The following is a 19,312-nucleotide window of genomic DNA, read 5'->3' as shown; positions in this document are numbered from 1 at the left end:
ATTCCTTTAGCTTGGTTACCAATGCAGCTGCTTCTGATTTTTCTGGACAGAGTCTTAGTTACTGTACTTGGCAAAAAAATTGCCCACTCTTGCCACCTACCAAATTTCTACTTTTGCCTCTTGTAGGAGTCAACTCCTTGTGGGGTTAAGGTTGCAAAGGCACCCTCTAATACTGTACACAGTTTTGTCAAGTATAGAATTATTTTAGTTAATTCTTCAGGAAAAAAATGTGATCAAATTACAACAATTTGATATATACGGACACACCTGCATACTATTCTTCCTTATGCTAAATATCACTCTCACCTATGTTAGTGAGGATTTCAACCAATTTGTTCCTTTTGGAATATTGATCAACTTGCAATATGGACTGCTGCACATCACCACAGGCTCCTCCCACTTGACCAACAGCAAGGAACAAATAATCACCCTTCATGAAGTCTGCAGCCAACCTTCAAGAACAAAATCAAGCACCATGAAAATTAAATGTTTCGAGCTTCGCTATTTACAACCAAATAAAGTGAGTACAGTACTAAGTTCAAAACTCAGTTTTTGTTCTTTTAGCCACACAAGATAATGTAAATGAGATTAAGAATGTGGAGAGACTACAGGAGCCGACATTATTCCCCTTACAGCAGAAAAGGTTAATGGAAAATTTAAGAGGTATTCAAAATTATCTTTTTGATACAATAAATAAGGAGAAACTCATTTCCACTGGCAAGAGGGGTGGTAACCAGAGGACATAAATTTAAGATAATTTGCATAACCAGAGGGGAGATGAGGATTTTTTTTCTTAAAATATATAAACTGAGTTAAGATGCTCTGGAAAGGTGTTGGAAATGTATTCAATAGTAACTTTCAAAGGGGAATTGGATATATACAAAAGGAAAAATTTGCAGGGCCATGGAGAAAAACCAGGACTAATTAGATGGCTCTTTTAAAGAAACAATGGGCTGATGCATTGTAACTATGATAAACCTGCTACAATTCAGACTTAAGATACTTTGTTTCTTCTTGCTCAGTGCAGAGAACTGTTTTCACAGATATTCCACACTTATGAACCAAAATATGAACTAATGGGGGAAGTAATTTGCACGATAATGAATAAACCAGTTTACCTCAATACATACCATGGAGTTAGCAGCTTCAAATTTCAGAGGGACAAACACTGGCAGGTATCAAGATGCAACCACAAATTAGGCTCAAAAAGAAATTATTAGATCAATAAATCACTTTTCTCTATGCTGATGCTAACCAAGTTGCTGTGTATTTTTGGTTCAGTTAAGTCAATGGTTCACTTCATGTACTATTTTCTGTTACAAAATAATAAGAGGGAAGCAGCAGCTCTTGGCAGCATTCCAAACAACTGATGCCCTTAATAAAACATTTATGTAGGAAAGAAACTCATGAAAATTTCAGTTTCACACAGCAAATAAGGAAGTGGGAAAAGGTTCCAGTATTTAACCTTCAGGCACCCTCAGAGTACTTACTAGTTAAGCAACAACAGTAATCCTGGCTAAAGAATCTGCTAAAACAGTATGGCACCACCCCATGGCAGCACTCCAAAAACAATTAGCTCATCTCCCAGCCTGATAAAATCAACTTGTAAACTTTTTACCTCTTTATGGATAAAGTATGGTAGTCTCAATCCTTTAACTGCCAAATCAAACCAACAACTGCAGGTAGCTTGTCTAAAAACTTCATGCAAAAAACCTCCTTAACCAATATCATCCATAGCTGTACATAATTTCCTTAAAATGCAAGGAAAGGCACCTGAAATCAATTTACATGGTCATCCAGTAAGAAACTTACAGACAAGACCTCTGATCAGTCACTCTGCTAAGGGCGAAACTTCCTAGCTGTTGAAATTATTCTAAAATGGCCTTAATGTACTTGATTAAATGCTTGAGCATCATTTTTTCCCAAGAGAATAAAGCAGAGACTGGAATGGACAGAAGCTAGGAAGCACTTTTTCACAAAAGGACTGGTTGAAACTTGGAATTCAAAATGTAGAGGCTAGCTAAATTAATAATTTTACATCTGAAAGAGTTTTCTAGCAAAGGGTATAAGGGATATGAAGCCAAGACGGGTACATAAGAACATAAGAACTAGGAGCAGGTCATTCAGCCCCTCAAGCCTGCTCTGTCATTCAATAAAAACAAGGCTGATCTGATTCTGGCCTTAACTCCACTTTCCTGCCTGCCCATAACCTTGGACGCTCTTGTCGATCAAAAATCTAACAGCCTTGAAGATATTCACTGACCCAGTCTGCACTGCTTGCTGGAGAACAGAATAACACAGACTAACAACACTTCGAAGAAATTTCTCCTCATCTCAGTCTTAAAAGGGAGACATGTTAATTTGAAATCGTGCCCCCAGTTCTAGATTCCCCCATGAGGGGAAGCATCCTTTCAGCATCTACCCTGTCGAGCCCCCTCAGAATTTTATACGTTTCAATAAGATCACCTCTCAATCTTCCAAACTCCAATGAGTATAAGCCCAATCTGTTCAACCTTTTCCCCATAAGAAAAATCCCTAATCCCAGAAAAATCAGCCTCATGAACTTTCTCTGAACTGCTTCCTATCCAAGCATGTGCCTCCTTAAATAAAGTGACCAAAACTATTCACAGTACTCTAGTTATGGTCTCACCAATACCCTGTACAGGTGTAACAAGATTTTGCTACTTTTACATTCCATTCCCCCACCCTTTGCAATAATCAACAACATTCTATTTGCCTTCTTAATTACTTGATTCACAAAGTTAGCATGCAGGTGCAGCATATACAAGAACACCCAAATCCCTCTGTACCACAGCATTCTGCAGTCTCTCTACATATTCTGCTTTTCTATTCTTCCTGCCAAAGTGGACCACCTCACATTTTCCCACATTATACTCCATCAGTAAACTTTTGCCCACTTACTTAACCTATCTATATTCCTTTGCAGATTCTTTATATCCTCCTCACAACTTGCATTCCTACCTAACTTCATATCAGCAAATTTGGTTACAATACAGTAAGTCCCTTCATCCAAGTCATAAATATAGTTGAGGCTAATATATTGAACATCGGAATTAGAAGCAGGAGTAGGCCATTCGGCCCCTCGAGCCTACTCCGCCAATTTATAAGATCATGGCTGATCTGACTGTGGCCCCAACTCCACTCTCCACTTTCCTGTGTGCCTCCCCCCCACCCCTTCATCCTGTAACACTTGATTCCCTTGTCTATCAAGAATCTATCCAACGCAGCCTTGAATATATTCACTGACCCAGCCTCCACTGCTCTCTGGAAGAGAATTCCAGAATAATGATCCCCGCTCCCAACGTGAGTTCTTATCTTGAGTAGTAACCTTTTCTGGGGCACCTTATCGAATGCCTTTTGGAAATCCAAATGCACATCTACTGGTTCCTTTTTATCCACCTTGCTTAATACATCCTCAAAGAACTCTAATCAATTTGTCAAACACGATTTCCCTTTCTCAAAACCATGTTGACTCTGCCTGATTGTATTATGATTTTCTAGATGTCCTGCTACGACCTCTTGAATAATGGATTCTAGCATTTTCCCAACAACAGACGTTAGGCTAACTGGCCTATAGTTTTCAGATTTCTGTCTCCCTCCTTTCTTGAAGAGGTGTTCAGTTTCAGTTTTTCAATCTGAAGGGACCTTTCTAAAATCTACTGAAAATTACAACCAACGCATCCGCTATATCTGCGGCCACTTCCGTTAAGGCCCTCAGATGCAGACCATCAGGTCCAGGGGACTTGTCAGCCTTTAGTATCCCCATTACTTTTTCTCTAATGATAGCTTTAAGTTCCTCGTTCCTCGCCTTCTGATTTTCTACTCTTTTGGGATTTTGTCATCTGTGAAGATGGATACAAAATACTCGTTGACACTAGTTATGGAGCACATTCCTCACCCCCAAATTGAATGTGAAATTCTAACTTACGATCACTCTTGCCTAGAAGATCCTTTACTCTGAGGTCTTGAATTAATCCTGTATTACACATTACCAGGTCCAAAATAGCCTGGTACCTGGTATGTTCTAGAACATATTGGTCTAATAAACTGTCCCAAATACACTATAAACTCATCCTCCAGGCTACCTTCAGCAATTTGATTAAAATATCCAACGATTATTACCGTACCTTCCCTGCAAGCCCCCAATATTTCAATGTATACTCTGTCCTACTTTGTAGCTACTGTTAAGGGGCCTATAAACTACTCTCACTAGTGACTTCTTTCCTTTGCTGTTTATCATCTCCACCCAAACTGATCCTACATCTTGACCTTCTGAACCAAAACCATTTCTCATTATTGTACTGATCTCATCCTTTATTAGTAGAGCTACCCCACCTCATTTTCCTTTCTTCCTGTCCTTTCGAAATGCCAAATACCTTTCAAAATTAAAGACCCAGCGTTGGTCACCTTGCAACCATATTTCTAATGGCCATCATATACTCATACATCATTTCTATCTGCTCTATCAATTCATCCATCTTGTTACAAATGCAGCGTGCATTCAGGTAAAGAGTTTTTAATTCTGTCTTACCATTTATACTATTCTGACCTTATTTGCTGGTGCACGCTTATATTTGTACCCTTTGTCCCTTCCAGTCAAACTCTGGTTCTCACTACCCATATCATTACCTTGTACTATTTCCTTGTCCTTTCTCTTTAACTTTCTAAATCTCCCCTCAGTGAAACTCCCACCACCCCACCCCCCCCAACACTATTTAGTTTAAAGCCCTCTCTACTGCCAGAGTTAAATGATTTGCCAAGACACTGGTCCCAGCACAGTTCAGTTGAAAGCCATCCGAACGCTACAGCTCCTGCTCTCCCCAGTACTGGTGCCAGTGTCCCATGAATTGAAACCCACTTCTCCCATAGCAATCTTTGAGCTACACATTCAACTCTCTGATCTTATTTACTCTATGCCAATTCGCTCATGGCTCAGGTAGTAATCCAGAAATTAAATTTATTGAATCCAGAGATTAACTTTTTGGTTCTGCTCTTTAATTTAGTCCCTAGCTGCTCATACTCCCTCAGCAGAACCTCTCTCTTAATCCTACCTATATGGTTGGTACCCACGTGGACCACAACAACTGGATCCTTCCCCTCCACTCCAAGTGCCTCACCAACCCCAAGATGTCCTTAACCCTGGCACTGGGCAGGCAAGACGCACTCGGCTGCAGAAAAACGTATCCCCCTAACTATACTGTCCCCTATAACTACATTCCTTTCAACTCCCCCCATTTGAATGGACCCCTGCACCACAGTGCAGTAGTCAGTTTGCTCATCCTCCCTGCTCTGATCCACACAAACTGCAAGAACATTGAACCTGTTGGACAATTGCAAGGGCTAAGGCTCCTCCAGTGCTATCTTCTGGATCCATATACCTGCCTCTCTTGCAGTCACAGCCTCTTGTCCCTGACCAAATCTGAAGTACCTAGCCTAAGGGTGCGACTGCCTCCTGGAACAGCTACAACACTGGCATCTACTTGGCAATGTGGAAAATTGCCCAGGTATGTCCTGTGTACAAAAAGCAGAACAAATCCAACGAGGCCAATTACCACCCCATCAGCCTACTCCTGATCAGCAATAAAGTGATGAAGGGGTCGTCAACAATGCTATCAAGCGGCACTTGCTCAGCAATAACCCATTCACTGACGCTCAGTTTGGGTTCCGCCAGGGCCACTCAGCTCTTGACCTCATTACAGCCTTGGTCCAAACATGGACAAAAGAGCTGAAATTCAGGAGGTAAGGTGAGAGTGATTGCCCTGGATATCAAGGAAGAATTTGACTAGGTGTGGCATCAAGGAGTCGTATAGAAAAATTGAAGTCAATGGGAATCATGGGGGGGAAACTCTCCGCTGGCTGGAGTCATACCTGGCATGAAGGAAGATGGTTGTGGTTGTTGGAGGCCAATCATCTCAGCTCCAGGGCATCACTGCAAGAGTTCCTCAGGGTAGTGTCCTAGGCCCAACCATCTTCAGCTGCTGCATCAATGACCTTCCATAAGATCAGAAGTGGAGATGCTCGCTAATGACTGTACAATGCTCAGCACCATTCGCAACTCACTCAGGAAGTTAAGAATAGTTTTAGATTACAAGAAAATGCTTACAATGTTACAAAGTAGAAAGTCTGCAAATTGGGAGTGTTTCAGAAAACATGACCGGACCACCAAAAAAGTGGATAAAAAAACGAAAAAATAGAACGAGAGTAAACTAGCCAGTAACATAAAAACAGATTGTAAGAGCTTTTATAGGTAATCAAAAGGACGAGAGTAGCAAAAGTAAATGTTGGTCCCGTAGAAGCACAGACAGGAGAAATCATCATGGGGAGTGAGGAAATTGCAGAGGCATTGAACCAATATTTGTGTCTGTTTTCACAGTAGATGATACAAGTTCCATACCAGAAACACAGACAGTAACCTAGGGGCTAAAAAGAGTGAGGAAATTCATATCAGCAGAGAAAAAGTATTGGAGAAACTTAAGGGACTAAAATCTGAAATCTCCAGGACCTGATAGCCTACACCCTAGAGTTCAAAAAGAGATAGCTATGATTTCCCAAAATTCCTCAGATTCAGGAACGGGCTCAGACTGCAAGCTGGCAAATGTTACACTAATTTTCAAGAAAGGAGGGAAAGGGGAAAAGGGAACTACAGGCCAGTTAGCCTAACATCAGATGTTGGGAAAATGCTGGAATCCATTATTAAGCAAGTCTTAACAATGCACTTAGAAAAGCACAGTATGATTACAAGTCAAACATTATTTCCCTTTAGTAAAACTATGTTGACAAATTCAGAGCTTTTTGAGGATGTAACTAGTAGGGTAGATAAAGGGGAACAGTAGATGTAACAGCTGGATTTTCAGAAGGCATTCGATAAAGGTGCCACACGAAAGGTTAAAAGGCAAGATAAGGGCTCATGGAGTTGGGAATAGATTGGCATGGATAGACTAGCATGGTGGACAATTAAACTGGAGGAGGTGGCTCCACAAATATCCCCATCCTCAATAATGGGGGAGCCCAGCACATCAGTGCAAAAGATAAGGCTGAAGCATTTGCAACTATCTTCAGCCAGAAGTGCCAAGTGGATGCCTCCCCACAGCTTACCTTTTCACCTACATTTGTATCATCAGCAAACTTAGATACATTACTTTGTCTCTTCATTTATGGATTGTAAATTGCTGAGGCCCAGCAATGACCCCTGCAGCACTCCAATATTTACTGCCCATCAACTTGAAAATGCCCCATTTATGCCCACTCGTTGCTTCCTGTCTGTTAACCAATCATTTGTTTTTTTTATTTGTTCATGGAATGTAGGCATTGTTGGCTAGGACAGCATTAATTGCCGTTGAGAAGGTGGTGACCTGCCTTCTTGAACCACTGCAATCCATGTGGGGTAGGTATGCCCACAGTGCTGTTAGGAAGAGAGTTCCAAGATTATGACCCAGCAACAGTGAAGGAACTGCGATATAGTTCCAAGTCAGGATGGTGTGTGGCTTGGAAGGGAACTTGCAGCTGGTGGTGTTCCCATGCATCGGCTGTCCTGGCCTTTCTAGGTGGTAGAGGTCGGAGGTTTGGAAGTTACTGTCGAAGGAGCCTTGGTGCGTTGCTACAGTGCAACTTGCAGATGGTACACACTGCTGCCACTGTACGCGATGATGGAGGGAGTGAATGCTTGTGGATAGGGTGCCAATCAAGCCAGCTGCTTTGTCCTGGATAGTGTTGAGTTTCTTGAGTGTTGAAGGGGCTGCACCCATCCAGGCAAGTGGAGAGTATTCCATCACACTCCTGACTTGTGCCTTGTAGATGGAGGACAGGTTTTGGGGAGTCAGCTGGTGAGTTAATTGCCACAGGATTCCAAGCCTCAGACCTGCTCTTGTAGCCACGATACTTAAATGACTACTCCAGTTCAGTTTCTGGTCAATGGTAACCCCCAGGATGTTGATAGTGGGGGATTCAGCAACTGCAATGCCATTGAATATCATGGGGAGATGGTTATTGCTGGCACTTGTGTGGCACGAATGTTACTAGCCACCTATCAGCCCAAACCTGAATATTCTCCAGGTCTTGCTGCATTTCTACATGGACTGATTCAGTACCTGAGTCGTCGCGAAAGAGGCTGAATATTGTGCAATCAGCGAACATTCCCACCTCTAACCTTATAACGGAGGGAGGGTCATTGATGAAGCAGCTGAAGATGGTTGGGCCTAGGACACTACCCTGAGGAACGTTTTTTTTTGTAGAGGGAACTTTACTCTGTATCTAACCCTTTTTTTCTTTTTTTTTTAAAGGAAGCATTTATACCCCAGTCCCATTTTATATATTATTTGTTGAGGGGGGCTTTATTCCCCAGGCCCCCTTCCTGAGGAACTCCTGCAGTGATGTCCTGGAGCTGAGATGATTGACCTCCAACAACCACAGCATCTTCCTTTGCACTAGGTATGACTTCAACCAGTGGAGGGTTTTCCACCCAATTCCCATTGACTCCAGTTTTGCCAAGGACTCCTTGATGCCATACTCAGTCAAATGCTGCCTTGATGTCAAGGGCAGTCACTCCCACCTCACCTGGGAGCAGAGCAGAATTGGGAGGGGACAAGGACACCTCCATCTCCCAAGCCCTGCACAGATGCTGCCTCTCAGCAGCATGGTGCCAGCTGCGACGGGGCCCACAACATCCAACGTTGCTGAAAACATTGAGGAGGACGGCATCTTCCTGCCTTATGACGCTTCTCAACTCCCAACACACCCTCACCCTGTTATCTGACATGATGAGCAAGCTGCTGAAGCTGTGACACAGACTTATTGCTTTACCCCCAACCTGCACCCGAGCTCCTGCTTGCAGACATCCAAGAACTGCCACCTGCTCAGCCACAGTAGCCTAATGAACAGCAACAGCACAGCAGTTATGAAAAGCCCACGTCACTTGATATGACACACACAACCACCAGCTCAGATCCTGGCACTGCACGTACCTTGAAGATTATAGAGTTGGGATCAGCACATGGTGAGTCATCCAGACACAAGTGGGCTGCAACCAAGCCAGTGGAAAGGATGGTTCATTTGCCAGCTCTCTGGCAGGCAAGATAACAGACGACTCAGATGGAGACATCGATGGGACAACATACAGGAGAGTGCTGATGGCTATGCACACGAAGATGCTGAATGCCAGACTGTTTCCAGTCACTGTCCAGAAGCTTGGCTCCAAGTTGGCAGTGTGTATAGCATAGAGTTTGCCCTCTCCACAGCCTCTGCTTCATTGCCATCATGCTGCATACCCAGAGGCACTGCCACTGCTGCCCCCATACATATTGTAGCCTTTGTGTGGACGGGCCACCTACTCCTCTGCCCTATGAGGGTGCAGTTACACTCTGACAAATGCATCAAGACAGCTCCAAACTAAAAAAAAACAATCCTGAGTACTTTGACAATTTCCAGTGGAATTAGTTCCATAAATTTTTACTTACCTGCAATTAGGGTGTTCGGCCCTTTAACCAAAGATACTGCAGAGCCCACCTTGCTGCTTCATATTACTTTGTTCAAGAGTGGACAATGCAGGCATTGCCAAGACTTATGTTGTCCAACTTTGGTATCCTGGCGGCATGTCAGTCAGTTGGGTTGTGTGACATCAGGACAGTGCCATTTCCATGATTTTGGGCGCACAGTGTAACATATGCATCATTGCCTGTCCCCAAAGAATTGGAGACAAGTCTGTATAGCGTGGCTAGAAGCAGTGATACATGAACAAACTTCTCGTCCATGAAGTACTTTGGGATACTTGAGTAATGTGGTAATTGTGTTATGAAAAACAAAATGTCTAATGTATTAAAGCCAACATTTTCTATGGTGTACTTGCATTTAAGGTTCAACACCCTACTCTCCAAAGTGAGCATTAGTTCCTTATGGTCTTCATTATTTCCACTGATATGATTATACATCTAAGTTTTTTGATAGCAAGTCCAGGAAAAGAAACAGAAAGCCTTCCCATTAATTACTTCAGCTACTGGATCTATCCTGTGCCTCAAAAAAAACAGTACATCAGCCCTGTTTCAAGCCATACAATCACAGGAGGCAGCCATTTAGCTCACTGTGCCAGCTCTTTGAAAAAGCTATCCAATTAGTCCCACTCCCCTGCTTTTTCCCCATAACACTGCATTGTTTTTCTTTTTCAAGAATATATACACATCCCTTTTGAAAGTTATTCCTGAATCACCTGCAGTTTAAAAATATTTCTCCTAATCCTGCATCTGAGTTTGATAGATGAAGTAATACATAGATCTACAATTTTATAAATTCTCTTGAAAAAATTAATGGTCACAATCTGCTATATTCATGTTAACAAATATGATGTATGACAAAGTTATTTTGTTTGGTCTTTGCAACCAAGAACTAAAGTGGACTTTAACCTATCTTTCTGAATATTCTGACCAACACAACTCCATTCATTATGCAAAAGAATCCCACATTAAATTGCTACAGATTGCCAGATTTTAATAACTATCCACTATGTTCAGAAGCAAACTGCAAGTCATATGCATTGGAAAATATTATACAGTTGGGGTTTTGTTTAAAAGCAGCTTGGATCCTCCCTCAAGCTTTGGGGACAGCAGATGGATAACTACAACATCTGCATCGAGTTAGGCTGGGCTGGACAAGCTAGGCTTGTATCTGTTGGAATTTAGAAGAGTAAGAGGCAACTTGATTGAAACATACAAGATCCTGAGGGGTCTTGACAGGGTGGATGTGGAAAGGACGTTTCCCCTTGTGGGAGAACCTCGAACTAGGGATCACTGTTTAAAAATAAGGGGTCGCCATTTAAGACAGAGATGAGGAGAAATTTTTTCTCAGAGGGTCGTGAGTCTTTGGAATTCTCTTCCTCAAAAGGTGGTGGAAGCAGAGTCTTTGAATATTTTTAAGGCAGAGGTAGATAGATTCTTGATAAGCAAGGGAATGGAAGGTTATCGGGGGTAGGTGGAAATGTGGAGTAATCAGTTAAGCCATGAACTCACTGAATGGCGGAGCAGGCTCGAGGGGTTGAGTGGCCTACTCCTGCTCCTAATTCGTAAGTTCGTATAATGGACAACAATGGCTTTTAATCTCCGATTTGTGGGTTAAAAGGGACAATTACCAAGCCAAGACTAGACAAAAGCTAACTTTGGTCAAGTAATATTTTGGATAAGTATGCAGATTCAGTACTGCTGATTTGCTCAAGACCATTTTATCCTAGCTATAATAGTTCAGTACAGATCTTAAGTATCAGCAGACTGTCAAAATTAAAAATTCCTACAATGTTTCACTGTACCTTTGAATCTCTTCAGGAAAGGTGGCACTGAACATCAAAGTCTGGCGATTTTGTTTAGGCGGCATATCAAAGGAGTTGACTAGTTTTCGCATATCTGGTTCAAATCCCATATCCAACATACGGTCTGCTTCATCTAATACCAAGTACTGCACCTTTCCAAGGCCAACCTAGAAATCATGAAAGGTGGTAAATGTTAACAGCAGCTGCAGAGCCTGAATTGAAATGCTGATCTCAACATCATGAGATACCAATTAAACTGTCCCACAGGTGGTGGCAGGAATGTCAGCCACTTAATTAACCAGTGACTATTATCAGAAAGACTTTGGGATACATCATCTTTAGAGCATGGGTGGTAATCTGGCAAAAATCGATTGCCTGCCCTTCAGAGAATCTGCCACATTTTCAATTCATTGTTATTCCATTGAAGTCAATCAGACTGGTTCTATAAAGGGCAAGCATTCTGTTCTGTCAGATTGCAGCCCAGATGGTGGACAAAAATCTATCCCCATATTTCCATGTTATGAGGAAAAGATGCAATGGCCCCACATCCCAACAGCTTGCCAGCACTCTATTGCATCATAGAGGATGTATCCTTAATAACTATTGGATAAGGGTCACAGCCAGCCATTTTCCCAAAGTCAGAATAATGATGGGCAATGCTTCCCCTCAGATGATATGTCTTTGCTTTTGCCTACTTGCAGTCCCATCAGACAGCACACATTCATTCTTCCCTCTATGGTAGGCTGTAGAAACCACCATTTCTCCTGTTAAAGCCGCAGGTTCTAGTTTCTTGTTTTCACACAAGTAATTATTTGAAGTTGTCCATTAATTTATTATAAATGCACAATCCATAACTAATCCCAGTCTCAAGATGTTCAGCCCAGTTGTTCTACCATAAGATCACATAAGGTACAGAATTTTGCTAACACTAACAGTAAATTTCTATAACGTGTTTGAGGATGCAATGACAGACCAACAGCTTACTTTTCCTTTAGAGATAATATCCAAAAGTCTTCCTGGGGTGCCACACAATATATTACAGCCTTGTAAAACCTGACGGATTTGATGGCCTGTACTCGTTCCTCCATAGACCACAACAGGTCTCACGACAGTTCTACAATATTGAAAAATATAGGATACACAAGTTAATTATATTAGGTGAAAGGTTAAGCAACTTTAACCCCACACCAAGGGCTTTTACAAAGCAAATTTATTTGATATTGATGAATTTGTACTGCTTAAAGAACAGCGCCTCATAACACATTCACTATTGACCTGCTTTGTAAATATGACCCTGACCTTTCTTCAGCTCAGAGCTTTAATTTCCTCTCCCATTTCCAACCAAACCTCTGTTTTTGGTGTCAATGCTCAACAAGCCTCAAGAATAGGGTCTACACTTCATCAGAGCACAATGTTGACAGGGGTTTGGCTCATGGGGTTAGACCATTTCTATCCTCTTTTAGGGTCAGTTGCCTAACTGCATTTTGCCTTAAGAACAGCTGCACTGTATTTGCTATTCTCCACATTCCCCATCCCCCTCACCCCCCAAATATTTCTTCATTTTTCTGTAGGCCTCTCACACCTTTGTTAGCTTCAACAATTTGCAAGTTCTTTTCAAATCTTTCCATTAACACATGGACAATCCTTTCTTAAAACATTCATTCCTGAAATGTGGGTGCCACTGGCAAGGCCTGCACTTACTGCCCATTCAGAGATGTGCTTGAAGTGGTGGCGTGCCTTCCTGAACTACTGCAGTGTGGCGAAGGTGCTCCCGTAATGCTGTTAGGTCAGAAGTTCCAGAATTACTAACCAGTGACGTTAAAGGAATGGTGATACTTCCAAAGTGAAAATGGTGTCACTTGGAGGTGGTGTCGTCCCCATGCACTTGTTGCCATCTTTCTACTGGGTGGTGATTCTGGATTTGGGAAGTGCTGCCACCTTAAAATCAATCAACCTATTAACTTCCTCTTTGATTAGTATATAGCGTTACAATCAGGTGAGAAAGGTGTCGAGGGGAACCTTTCAGCCTTCACCTGGTCTAACTGTAACAGGATATAATTTTAAACACACCATGTTTTGAGCTCCCCCTTGCTGAATTCTCGTTCACCGTTTTCCAATTATAAGGCAAAGAAATTAGCTCAAATAGGCTTTCTTAGGTTTATTAAAACTTAAACTCTAATTCGGTTAACGCCTATGGATACACACCACGCCCACGCTAGCATGCATACATGATACACAAATGCCAACAGACAGAAAAGAGCAGAAGAATAAAGCGGAGACGTTTGAGGCAATATCTGAACAGTTTCTTGTTACTGTGCTTCAGAGATCACTGTAGAGTCCTTTCGTAGGTAGTTCTTGCTTGTAGGTAACTCTTGCTTTTCGTTGGGGCCCAGTATTCTTCTTAAACCTTGTTCACTGTAGGAGCCTTTTGTCTCTTGGGGTTCCTGTGTCTTCAATGGATTCCGAAGCTGGTGAGAAAGAGACGAGAGCAGGCAGGAGAGATGTTCTCCATCCAAGAGCCAGGGGCTTTCTGTCTTCAAACACTGTTTTCTCCAAGTTAAAACTCAGTTCAAAACTCTGCAACAGCTAGTCATGTGACGAAACTGGTCTGACCACATCCGTTCTGTGCATTGGGAACAGGGACTGGTTCCTTTGTTCCAACACTGTCTGCTAGTATGCAAAAATGTCTTTCTGGCTAGGGGCCTGGCAATTCTTTGTAATAGGCCCTCTTTTCTTCCCAGCAAGAATTTGAAGTTTAATATTCATGTGGCGAGATTAATGTGTCTCATTCTTGGCAGGTGGGAGCCTGCATGACTATATTTTTATTTTCCCTTTTCCCTTGTTCTTGCTCTTCAATGATACTAACATTCTTGCTCATTTTATGTTCACTTCTGATGAAAAGGTGTACACCCAAAATGTTCACCTTCTGTTCACAAATACTGACCTCAACAGCTATGTATCTTTGGCCATATAAAAGTCTTCATACAAACTTCAGTTTTACTTACCCATAAGAAAATTTCCTAGCTTCTAGATATATCTGATTGATCAGCTCGCGTGTTGGAGCTACAATGACTACTTCTGGCTCTTGGAGTTCCTTAAATCGACTGGACGCTGCATTCCCCCTCAGCAACATTTCAATTATGGGCAACAGGAACGCAGCCTGTGACAAATTATATACAAAAAAAATGTAGTCACTGGTTGATAGTAACTAATGCAGTAAAGAGCAACAACCTGCCTCAGCACCTCAGAGCTAGAGGAGAGAAAAGCTCAGAGGTTACCTCAGAGCTCTGGCTTGAAAGTGCACACGCACTGAACAACGGCATTCACCATGTGATCATGCATGGAATTTAGTAACTTGGATAAAAGGTATCAGAGGATTGCAGGAGCCAACAGATGAGAGAGTGAGGCAAGAAGATTAGCAGTAATTTAAGAAAAACACAAGCTTTATCTTTAAGGCAGCAACTTAAATTAAGGTGCATGACAATGTTCCCTCTAAGGCGCGGCATGTGCAGATGCACAGCAACCTGGGAAGGTACCATGCAGGCCGCCCAAAAGTTCTTCCATTTATGACAACATGCGTGCGCAGGTGCACAAAAATGTTTTTAAAAAGGTACTGTGCATTAAAATGAACAGGCCGCGCGCAAAAAAAAAAAAAGAGGCACTCATCATAGATGGTAGCAATTACTGTTCATGGAGCTACTGTTCATCTGCTAGCCTAGATAATATGCATCAGAAATAATGGTTAAGAGTGGACTAGTTTACCCTGTCCTAGTTCAAAGATGCCAAAGCTTAAATGCACACGAGCAATTTATAGGATCGTCAGCAGCATATTAAAGCTTAAAGGTTACATGGATTTTTGAGTTGATCGGTTTCATACTATTTTACTGTTTCCACAACTCACTGTTTTCCCAGAGCCTGTTTGGGCACAAGCCATCAAATCCCGACCAGAAAGTACAATTGGAATCCCGTGTTTCTGAACTGGCGTAGGTTTCAGATATCCTGCCTTATTTATATTCTTGTTCAAAGTTTCACACAGATGAGCTTCATCAAATGACTGGAGGAAGAAAAAAAGACAAACTTTAGTTATTTGTTTTTTCCCACTGACTTGATTACTTTGTACAAACCTTTTACAACAGAGTTTGTTAAAAAAAATTCTCCATGGCGACCGTATGTAGCATTTAAAAAATTTGAATAAAAATATAAAAGGAAACAAACTGTTGCTTTAAAAAAGGTCCCAAAGTATGCACATAAGTTTCTGAAAACCTTAGTCTACGATTTTGTTTCTTTGGGGAAGAGAAGGTGGTCAAATTTTTAAAAGAAGGTTTTTAAATATGGTTATACAAAAAAATAGCCTAATTATATTAAAATCTTGTTCAAGCTAGCAAGATGAATTTTAATTTAAAAAATCATGTTTTCTTCCATGCATTAATCTATTTCTACCTGTGCTCATCATCTCTCCTCCTTTCCCCACCTGCACCAACTCAAACATTGAGGGCAAAACAATGCAAAGATTTCAGCACAGTACATCAAAACCTAGGCAACCTGCACCAGACGTCAACTGTTTCAGCTTTTAAATCCCTACTCATTTTTCAGTTGCAGTCCAACCAGAATTAAAAATCTTATTTTGGCTTACATTTTAGCACCAAAGCAACATATGGTATTCCTCAATTCTTCACGTGGGGATGGAAATGAAGTATTTCACTTTTACCATGAATATTTTGTAAAAAAGAAACCGTTCTCAGGACAAATTATAATTGGGTTATAATGTGACCTGCAAGGAGAAATAAATGGCGTACCTTCAGTATGGTCTTCATTAAAGTGAACTTTATGCTGTCCGGTCAATAATTGCCCAGAATGGGGAGAACCATATACGAGTGGCCCGTAAGTTAACAACCACCTCACAAATTATATATACTTAGTTTTTTTCCTCCACCTAATCACCCAGTTTCATCTCGCTCAGCTCTTTTATGAAAGACCAAGTGAGAACTTACTAACTTATTTGATCGCATGACATTACTTATAAACAAATTTATCTTCCCGAAATTGTCACTCTGCTCATCACCCATTCCCTCCCAAGTGTCTCTGCCTATTTACCTCACTCCTCCTTCAAGAGGCTCCTTAAAATCTAACTCTTTGACCAAGTTTATGGTCATCTGACCTAATATCTCATGTGGCACAGTGTAAAATTTTGGTGGTAACACTCCTGTGAAACGCCTTGGGATGTTATACTATGTTTAAAGAGTGCTATATAAATTCAAGTAGTTGTCTTGATCTTAGTTTTCCTACCTGGCTCTAAATGGAACGTATTTCCTCTTGCTTCCATCTTGATTTTCTCAAAAATAGCCAAATATCCCCTTTTAAGTAAGTCTATGTTGCGAGGGAATACACAATAAACAAGAGGATATTGAGAGGGGTAGAATAAGTGAGACACCTTGGAGTGTATGTCCACAGGTCCCCGAAGGTGGCAGGACAGGTAGATAAAGTGAAGAAGGCATATGGAATGCTTTCCTTTATTGGCTGAGGTATAAAATTCAAAAGCAGGATGTAATGCTGGAACTCTATAAAACGCTGGTTAGGCCACAGCTGGAGTACTGCATACAATTCTGGTCACCACATTACAGGAAGGACATAATTGCTCTGGAGAGAGTACAGATGAGATTTTCAAGAATGTTGTCAGGGCTCGAAAGTTGCAGCTATGAAGAAAGATTGGATAGGCTAGGGTTGTTTTCTTTAGAACAGAGGAGGCTGAAGGGTGACTTAACAGAGGTGTACAAAACTACGAGGGGCCTAGATAGAGTAGACAGAAAGGACCTGTTTCCCCTATTAGAGAGGTCAATTACCAGGGGGCACAGATTTAAGGTGATTGGTAGAAGTATGCAGGACATGAGGTAAATCGTTTTCACCCAGAGGGTGGTGGGTGTCTGGAATTCACTGTCAGGAACGGTAGTGGAGGCAGAAATCCTCAATTCTTTTAAAATGTACCTGGACATGCAGCTGAAGTGCTGCAAGGCTATGGACCAGGTACTGGAAGGTGGGATCAGATTGGGCAGCTGGTTTTTACACCCAGCACGAACATGACGGGCTGAATGGCCTCCTTCTGTGCCGTAATTTTTCTACGGTTCTATGCCATCATCACAATATTGCAATCTTAAGACAGTCCTGAGCATTTGTATTTTCCCAAAAGAAACCCTGACTTGAAGTGTTAATTCACGTGATTCTATTTCTAAATATTTCCCTTTCCAACAACATCTGGGAGCCTATAGTCTACTTCTCCATATTTTGTTCTGCTTTTATGTCAGGGCAGGGGAGGAGATACCAAGGCATGGGCTAAAAGTACATCAGTCTGTCACAGATGCTGCACACTTTCTAGTATAGCATTTTCTTCTGGCTTGACAGTACTTTCCATTCAAAAATGACAAACACCTAGCTTTCTAGCTCAAACTTCAGTTAATCACTGTATTGAAGATACCACAAGCATGATGTAATATGCTACTGTGTCAAAAAGGAACACTGGGTAAATCCTGTCAGGCCACATCTAACACAAATTTTAAGAGTTCTACAATGGAAAAACTGATAAGGAGGATATTGGGAGGGCTAGAAGAAGTGAGAGACCTTGGACTGCATATCCACAGGTCCTTGAAGGCAGCAGGACAAGTAGATAGAGTGGTGAGAAAGGCATACGGAATGCTTTCCTTTGTTGGTCGAATCAGGGATGTAATGCTGGAACTGTATAAAACGCTGATTAGGCCACAGCTGGAGTACTGCGTACAGTTTTGGTCACATTACAGAAAGGACATAATTGCTCTGGAGAGATTGCAGCGGAGATTTACAAGAATGTTGTCAGGGCTTGAAAGTTGCAGCTATGAGGAAAGATTGGATAGGCTAGGGATGTTTTCCTTAGAACAGAGGAGGCTGAGGGGTGAATAATTGAGATGTACAAAATTATGAGGGGCCTGGATAGAGAGGACAGGAAGGACCGGTTTCCCCTAGTGGAGAAGTCAATTACCAGGGGACATAGATTTAAGGTGATTAGAAGAAGGATTAGAGGAGACATGCAGAAGAACTTTTTTCCACCCAGAAAGTAGGTGTCTGGAATTCACTGCCAGGAACAGTGGTGGAGGCAGAAACACTCAATTCTTTTTAAAACGGTACCTGGACATGCACCTGAAGTGCTGTAACCAGCAAGGCTATGGACCAGGTGTTGGAAGCTGGGATCAGATTGGGCAGCTGGTTTTTACACCCAGCATGAACACGACGGGCTGAATGGCCTCCTTCCATGCCGTACTTTTTCTACGGTTCTATAGTTGCTGGCTTGGAGTGGTTTACAGAGATTTCACATGTCTAGGTTTACGGTTCTCAGGAGTTTTGGCTCTCTGTTTTGTGGCTTGAACTGTTTGAATGGTCAGTTGGCATATAGCCTAAGAGGAAAGCCACCCAACCTATCTTTTTCCACCCGTTTTGAAAAATCCTCTGACAATCCAGTGTGGTAGCTGAAACCACTGATGCGGTAATGCTCCTGAAAAGCCTGCAAGACTACTCCTCAACATCCTGAACATAACTGCTCTGGAAAGATCCCTGTGACAGCCATCTACATGTACCTGCAAGTCAGACCAAAGGCCATCTGGAACATTCCATGTCTTATCCTTTTTTTTCAAGAATTGACAATAACCTGGTCCAAGTATTTTCTTTTAAAGTTGATCTCTGCAGAGCCAGTTTTTTCATTTTTCTTTATTTTCTCTTTAACCAGCATGTGCACGTGTGTTAGGGTATTTTAGAAGGGTAAATATTTATACTTTCATATTTCAAAGTGTGCTAATAAGCTTTGCATCTTTAAGAAGTCTTGTTTTATAATAAATAAATAATTTTGCTGTTTATTAAAGAAACCTGGGTGGCGGATTTTTATTCTGGAATAAAGTATATAATTGGCCGTATCGGTAACTGGGTAAAAAAACATTTAAATATACGTTGTGACAAGTGGAGTAGTGGAACGAGAGGAAGACCATG

The 19,312-nt window shown here is 41.7% G+C and overlaps 1 protein-coding gene across 9 annotated transcripts in view; it reads right to left on the bottom strand.

The window, feature by feature from the left end:
* The window catches only part of ddx4 (DEAD (Asp-Glu-Ala-Asp) box polypeptide 4), a 163,119-nt gene that overhangs the window by 27,581 nt on the left and 116,226 nt on the right, over nt 1-19,312 (bottom strand). For all 9 annotated transcript variants that reach the window (XM_068033103.1, XM_068033076.1, XM_068033140.1 and 6 more), the window contains 5 exons: nt 15,210-15,362; nt 14,314-14,468; nt 12,293-12,422; nt 11,309-11,475; nt 307-452 (listed from right to left, as the gene is read on the bottom strand). In XM_068033103.1, coding sequence (XP_067889204.1) covers nt 307-452; nt 11,309-11,475; nt 12,293-12,422; nt 14,314-14,468; nt 15,210-15,362 — 751 coding nt within the window. The remainder of the gene's footprint in view (nt 1-306; nt 453-11,308; nt 11,476-12,292; nt 12,423-14,313; nt 14,469-15,209; nt 15,363-19,312) is intronic.

The sequence above is a fragment of the Heterodontus francisci genome, chromosome 1 (assembly GCF_036365525.1).
Source record: "Heterodontus francisci isolate sHetFra1 chromosome 1, sHetFra1.hap1, whole genome shotgun sequence".
NCBI classification, from domain to species: domain Eukaryota; kingdom Metazoa; phylum Chordata; class Chondrichthyes; order Heterodontiformes; family Heterodontidae; genus Heterodontus; species Heterodontus francisci.
Note: the sequence above shows the minus strand (reverse complement) of the source record. Positions and strands in the feature narration are given on the sequence as shown.